The 6,891-nt window shown below is 39.7% G+C and overlaps 1 protein-coding gene across 1 annotated transcript in view; it reads right to left on the bottom strand.

Annotated features, from left to right (window-relative positions):
- Window positions 1–6,891, bottom strand: part of LOC103776735 (zinc finger RNA-binding protein-like) — a gene marked incomplete at its 5' end in the record, with an annotated part of 25,011 nt that overhangs the window by 13,321 nt on the left and 4,799 nt on the right. The window contains 7 exon segments of the mRNA XM_008944259.1: window positions 1–155; window positions 552–697; window positions 1,664–1,783; window positions 3,638–3,831; window positions 4,751–5,039; window positions 5,555–5,746; window positions 6,755–6,885. The exon segment at window positions 1–155 is cut by the window's left edge and continues 6 nt beyond it. Of these exon segments, the coding sequence (XP_008942507.1) occupies window positions 1–155; window positions 552–697; window positions 1,664–1,783; window positions 3,638–3,831; window positions 4,751–5,039; window positions 5,555–5,746; window positions 6,755–6,885 (1,227 nt within the window).

Raw genomic sequence — 6,891 nt, 5'->3', positions numbered from 1 at the left:
CTTGGGGCTGAGGAGGCATTCCTGGTCTAACTCCCAGCAGGCCTAAAGGTCCTGGAGGACCATGAGGATATCCTCCATCTGGTATTCTGCGGCGGTCATCCCAGTGATGCTGTTCCTCCTCCATTCTCCTCCAGTACATGTCCTCTTCATATCGCCTGAAGTGCATCAGTCACAGTGTTCGCTTTATGTAGCAGTTAATACTTGCAACCATTTCAAAGAAATTCTTTTATGTGCTCACTAACTCATTTCTAGGAGTCATAAGCAAGTATCAGTGAACTTCAGAGGGTAACTACAGTGAAAATTTATTTTGAAAGTGGTCTGAATTTATAGAAAAAACTTCTAGTAAATCTGCATTCCTCACAGGGATTGAACACTAACAGTCAAAAACCCCAGAGGGACATTGACAACATAATTTGAAACAAGCTAGGTCAGAGTTCATATCTCTGTTCCTATTGAACAAATATTCAAAATAATAACTACAGAAGCAGAGTTAGTTTTAGATAATCTGGCTGCACCCTTGTCTCATTTGTTGATAAAACAGAGTGCATTACCTCATTTCCATCCTCCAGCGTTCTTCCTCTTCTCGCCTTCTCCAGTATTCTTCTTTTTGCAACTGCTTCCTCATCTTCTCTTCTTGAATTTTTCTTGCTCGAATACTGGGCTTTACTTCTACTTGTAAGTCTGGGTTTACCTTTTTCTAGTTTAGAAAAGTAATGAATAAAATGCTGCTTTTCCTCTTCTCATCTCAAGGTTACAGAGTCTTCTGACATATTTAACACACACTACTGGTCTATGATAAAATCAAGAGGAGTAAAATGCAGTTTTAAAACTGCATTGAATGAGTAGTTGAATATGACAAGTCTGTGTCCAGTATTTTAAAGGAAAGTAATGGCAACAGATTACAAACAGCATGAATTACCTCTTCCATGAGAACAAATCAATTTAAGAGTACAATGTGATACAAAATCCTAAGTAATTTGCTATTCATTCTGTAGCAGGATGACTACTATATAGCCTGGAAAAAACATTTCATTTTAACTACAGTGTGCTTCCAGGTGCCTTGTTCCTGAAGGGGCCCTCATACAGGGTCACAGTCATGAGTTACTGAATAAAACTTTTTGGCAATTTTTTCTCTTCTTTCCCTTTCGTGGTTATGCAAGCCCATTGTATCCCCTGTGACCACAGCAGATTCTTCCAATATAATCTTCTAACAATCAAAATGCACACTGTATGTCAGCACAGGTGTGCCTCCATTCATGACTAAAAAAATCTGCACAACTTGTTTCTCACACGTCTCCACACAGGATTTCTGTGGTTTATCCTGCCAAAACCACTGAGCACTGCTATCTTATACTATTTGAAATTTATGGTAAACAACATAAAGAACCTACTGCTGCTTGCATACATTGTACTGTATTTTAATATTGCAAAGGTGTGCCTAAAAGATATGTTCAGAATGTTCAAAAAAGTCCAAACACAAATAGTTTCACAGTCTGCCTTGCTTCTCTAAAAACAATAAGCCTGAAGAAGGTTTCTCTACCTTTTTTTATTTGTCGTTTACTCAGACTACCTAGTTTTGCCTATCCTTTCAATGTAAGAATGTGTAATCAGTCAGCTGATGTCCAGTGGACATTCAGGTAGAAGCATCAGCATTTCTACTAACCTTATACTGAAGTCTGTGTCGCCTCCCTTTTAAGTGCATCTCCTTGGCATTGGGATCATTAAAACTGCATTCACAAAGTTTGCAGTGAAAGCGGATCACCTTTCCTTCATCATTTCTTACCTGGAAAATAAGGTTATAACACATTTGGCTTTTAAAAGCAAAACAAAACAAACCCAAAACCAAAGCTAAAATAAAAATCAATCTAATTCAGTGACAATGAATAATGTCTACCTGTCTCAAAACATGCAAAACAGTTCACACAATAACTAAAAGAAGGCAAAGTAGAAGACATACCACTGTGCCTGGTAAAGAACAAAGTTCCAAAGAGCACATAGCTTTAAACTTGACCCTGAACACACTTAGATGAACAATTACAAACCTGCAAATCACGAAAAATTTACATTGGACTTCATCCATGTATTCAGTGCCACTCACATGAACAACAAAACTTCAAAGAAACATGTACAACACAAAAATGTAAACACCTGCAGAAGCCTCTGCAGGTTCAATGCCTTGTCATCCTTTATCCTCAGGGATGACCCAGGAAATTACAGGTCAGTCAGCCTCACATGATCCCTCAGAAGATGAGGGAGTAGCTAATCCTGGAAACCATTCCCAGGCACACTGAGGGCAAGAAAAACATCACAAGTACTCAGCATAGCTTTACCAAGGGGAAGTCATGCTTGATCAACTTGATTAACTTCTCTGATGAAATGACTGGCCTGGCAGATGAGGGGAGAGCAGCTGATGCTGTCTACATTAACGTGAGTAAGGCCTTTGGCACAGTCTCACCATAATACCCTCATATACAAGCTGTGGCTGTATGGGCTGGATAAGCACACTGCAAGGTGGACTGCAAGCTGGTTGAGTGGCCAGGCCCAGAGCACGGTGACCAGCAGAAGGAGGCCTAGCTGAGGGCGAGTAACCAGCAGTGTACATCAGGGTCAGTAATGGGTTCCGTCCCATTTATTAAGTCTTCATTAACAATCTGGCTGACGGGGCAGAGTGTACCCTCTGCAAATTTGCTGATGAAACAAAACTAAGAGACGACACACAACTAGGAAGAGTGGCTGATACACCAGAGGGTTACACTGACATCCCGAGAAGAGAGATTTCAGTGGGCTGAAGAAATGCGCTGAGAGGAACATCATGAAGTTCAATAAGGAAAAGTACAAAGTACTGTACACAGACAGGAACAACCCCACACACCCATTTATGCTGGGGGCCACCCTGCTGTAAAGCAGCTTGGCAGAAAAGGACCTGGTGGCCCTCCTGGACACCCAAGTTGAACACAATCCAGCAATGTGCTCTTGTAGCAAAGGTGAATGACATGCTGGGCTGCATTAGAAAATAGCTGTGCCAGCAGGTTGAGGGAGGTTATCCTGCCCTTCTAACTCAGCACTGGTGAGGGCACACCTGGAGTCCTTGTGTTCAGTTCTGGGCTCCCAATACAATAGAAATATGGGACACAGTCCAACAAAGGGCCCAAAGATGATGAAGGAACTGCAGCATCTCTCCTGTGAGGACAGGCTGGGAGAGCTGGGACTGTCTAGCCTGGAGAAGAAAAGGCTGAGGGGAGATATTCTTAACGTGTATAAATACCTGAAGGGAGGCTGCAAAAAGGACAGAGCAAGGCTCTTCTCGATGGTTCCCAGTGACAGCAACAGAGGCAATGGGCACAACCCAAAACATAGGAGTTTCCCTCTGAATATTAGAACCATTTCTTTACTCTGATGGTGACTAAGCCCTAGCACAGGTTGCTCAGGGAAGTTGCAGTCTCCATCCTCAGAGATACTCAAAAGCTGTCTGAACACCATCCTGGGCAATGGCTCAAGGTGCTCCTGCTTGAGCAGGGGGGTTGAAACAGGTGACCTCCACAGGTTCCTACGAACCTCAACCATTCTGTGACTACTGCACGCTGAACAAATTTTCACTAATATAGTTTAAAAATAATACACATTTTTGTATCAATACCTCCTCCACATAGTCATGGCCCACTGGCTGCACATCACTTTGCAAGGCAGCAAGAGCTGTGGGAGTCACAGATTCGGCTGTGGTGTCTGGTTTTACTTCCTGTGTTTGGACTGTTGCAGCAGGAGTTGTTTTAACACTTTCACCTGATTTCATTTCTTCCAGTTTACTTCCTGTTGTCTGAAGTTTATTACCACCTACAAACCAAAAACGTTATATCATTAACTTTCATAAAATGAGAATGTTGTGCAAACTGAAGACTTTATTTGCAAGTGTCAATGTCCTAGCCAAAGCATTATCAATCTTTTAAAATCAGTTAAAAATTAAACATATTTTTTAAATCTTTAATTGTATTTAAAATAAGTTTAACAACATGCAAGTTATTTAAACACAACTTTTTTACTTTAGCAAGAACACCTTATGCTTTATATAACTGCATTATTCACTATTAGCTCTTTCAAAAGAGATACAATTGAATGGGAACAACTTGGCAAATATACTTTAATAATCTCTTTTTTGTTATCAGATTTTTTTTTACATGCATCCAAAGAAGTACTTCAAAACCTTACAATGTTTGTACTAACAAAGGTAGTATAATCTCAATGTTGCAACTGCATAGGTCTTTCCTTCAAGAGCAGGACAGCTTATTGTGGAACAGATTCCTCCCATCTCTAAGCATCTGTCACGCTCACTTCAGAGGTCTCCTGTTTTACTTCTATTGTTATAAACATGTTTCAGTTGCCCAGTTATCAACTGCCAAATTACTGAAGGTTGCCTCAACTGCCCAAGCTGTAAACTGAAGTTAAGATGAACTGGACTACAACCTGCAATACTCTAGGAGCTACTACACAAGAAATCAAATGTTAGAGGCTTCTTTTGAAGATGGGAGTAGTCTCCAAGGGAGGTCAGGTGGAGACAACTGCCCAGAAAACTCCATAAATTTTGAAGCAAAACTTCCACATACATTTTTATTTTAACCTATCAGTAACTCACTAAACACAACAGTTACTCATGCATAAAGTTAACTAAATACATTTGTATTTGCTGCTCTAAGTCTTAAAAAAAAAATTACAGAATAGGTTAGGTTTCAAAATAAAGACTGACTTCTGTACTTGCCAACAAAGTTTATTTTCGGTGTAGATATTTTCTTTACAGCTATATTAGCAGCGGTTGAAGACGTTTTGTTGTTGGACGCAGTGTTAAGTGCTGTGTTTGCCGTGGGAGTAAGAATTTTCACTGCAGAGGATGCAACAGAGGAGTTCACAGTACTGCTGCTAGTTGCTATATTTGAAGCAGTGGCAGTTGGTTTGGAAGCAGATGTGGATGTTGAGGAAGTAGCTTGGGTAACCACATTTGGTTCAGTTGAAGGAATGGGTTTGCCAAGTTTTGTGTGCAACTTTACTACCTGTAAGAACGAAGAGAAATTCATAATATGATCTCCCTGGGAAAACTATGAAAAAAAAAAATACATAATAGATATCAATATAACTAAAAAGTTATCTATTCCTTCTTTACAAAAAGTCATCTTGGGAAAAAAAAAAAAAAAAAAGATGGACACAACTACCTCAAGAAACAACTGGTTTTTTTTTTCCTCCCTTCCAAGACAACTCCCCCCAGCATATTTAATGACCAAGATGTTCTGTGGTATGGAATATCCCTTTGGTTAGTTTGGGTCAGCTGTCTTGGCCATGCACCCTCTTGGCTTCTTGTGCACTTGCTCGCTGGCAGAGCGTGTGGAACTGAAAAGTCCTTAACTCAGGGTAAGTGCTACTAAGCCACAACCAAACCACCACTGTTACCCGCATTATTCCCACACTAAATTCAAAACACAGCACTGTACCTCTACTAGAAAGGAAATTAACTATCCCAGAAAAAACCAGTACACTTGTATAATTAAAAAAAAAAGGAGAAAACTCTTACTTTCTGATGCTTGGCTCCACGGATATGGGCAGCATAAGCATCTGCCCCTGTACAAGACACATCACAGAGCTCACAGCGCAACTGATTCTGAGTTCCACGAGCAGAAGTGCTGCTGTTGTTGGTGTTCTGAGAAGCTTTTAATGCTGCTTCTTTCTTTTTGTGTTTCTGGCCTTCTAAGTGTTCTTTATAAGTCTGTTTAAATAAACAACGTACACACAATGAGCTGTCTTTTTACTGCTTATTCAGCATTCATGCAAATACATAAAATACAGACCATAGCATAAAAGTTACATTTTGTGTAAGACGTACTTGCTATACTGAACATTTCTTCCATATAACATGCACTAAAACATTAGCAGGCCGCGTCTCAGACCAATAAATTTTCTTGGTCCATCCTCAGGATTCCATCACAATTTAGGTGATACAATGTGGGCCCTTCTTCTCTGAATTCTCACTTCCTCTGTCAAGTACTGATGAACAGGTATTACCACTGAAAACCTAGTATCATCAGAAAATGCGATTTCCTGCACTGCACCCAATTATTCTTGATTTTTAATTTTCTTCAAACTACATGACCACAGTGATCAACTGTATCCAGAGAACTAAAAAAATCAATTCAGAAGAAAGCAGTGCATAAATAAAGCTTTGGTGAAAATGAAATGCAGAAGTTGGTACTTGTTCCTATAGCAACATTGGCAATCTAGAGCAGACAGGGTGGGAAGTAAAGACAAGTTTACCTAAAGGGTAAGAACAGTTTAGCGAGACACACATAGAAACACTCTTGCATGAATTGGTAACTACTTTTTACATGCTTCTATCTACTGTGATACTAAACTGGAACTCTGGAATACAATGAAGAATGAACTTTCAGGCGTACCATTCACAAAATTTATGTAATTCCATAGTTTTGAAAAAAAAGTATTTTCTAAGTTTGCTATGCTAAAAGAGGAAATCAAAGTTTAGACTGTTTCTGAAGTCCAAAGCACAGCTGAAGCTCCTCTGTATAAGCTCAGGCAATGAATCTTCTTGTCTTCTCACAGAACTCTTTCTGTTTTAGTGCACATTTTCAGTTAATTATTCCTTGAGTGTAAAAACAGAATCAGGTCTTTAAAAACTTACAAATGTTTTAAAGGAGTCAGTTTTTTTAGCTGAAGGAATTACCACTACAGTGTATAAGAGAATACTATATAATACAGGTACCTGTGGTCCAGCACAGCTGATCTTACAAACATCACAGTAGTGGATCTGGGGCAGTTTGGGAGGTTGCTTTGGTTTCACTTGCTTATTTTGGAATGGTGCCTTTTTAGTAAAGGTGGTTCCTGTCCAAGCAGCTGTTG

This window comes from Merops nubicus, unplaced genomic scaffold (assembly GCF_000691845.1).
Source record: "Merops nubicus isolate BGI_N331 unplaced genomic scaffold, ASM69184v1 scaffold7677, whole genome shotgun sequence".
NCBI classification, from domain to species: domain Eukaryota; kingdom Metazoa; phylum Chordata; class Aves; order Coraciiformes; family Meropidae; genus Merops; species Merops nubicus.
Note: the sequence above shows the minus strand (reverse complement) of the source record. Positions and strands in the feature narration are given on the sequence as shown.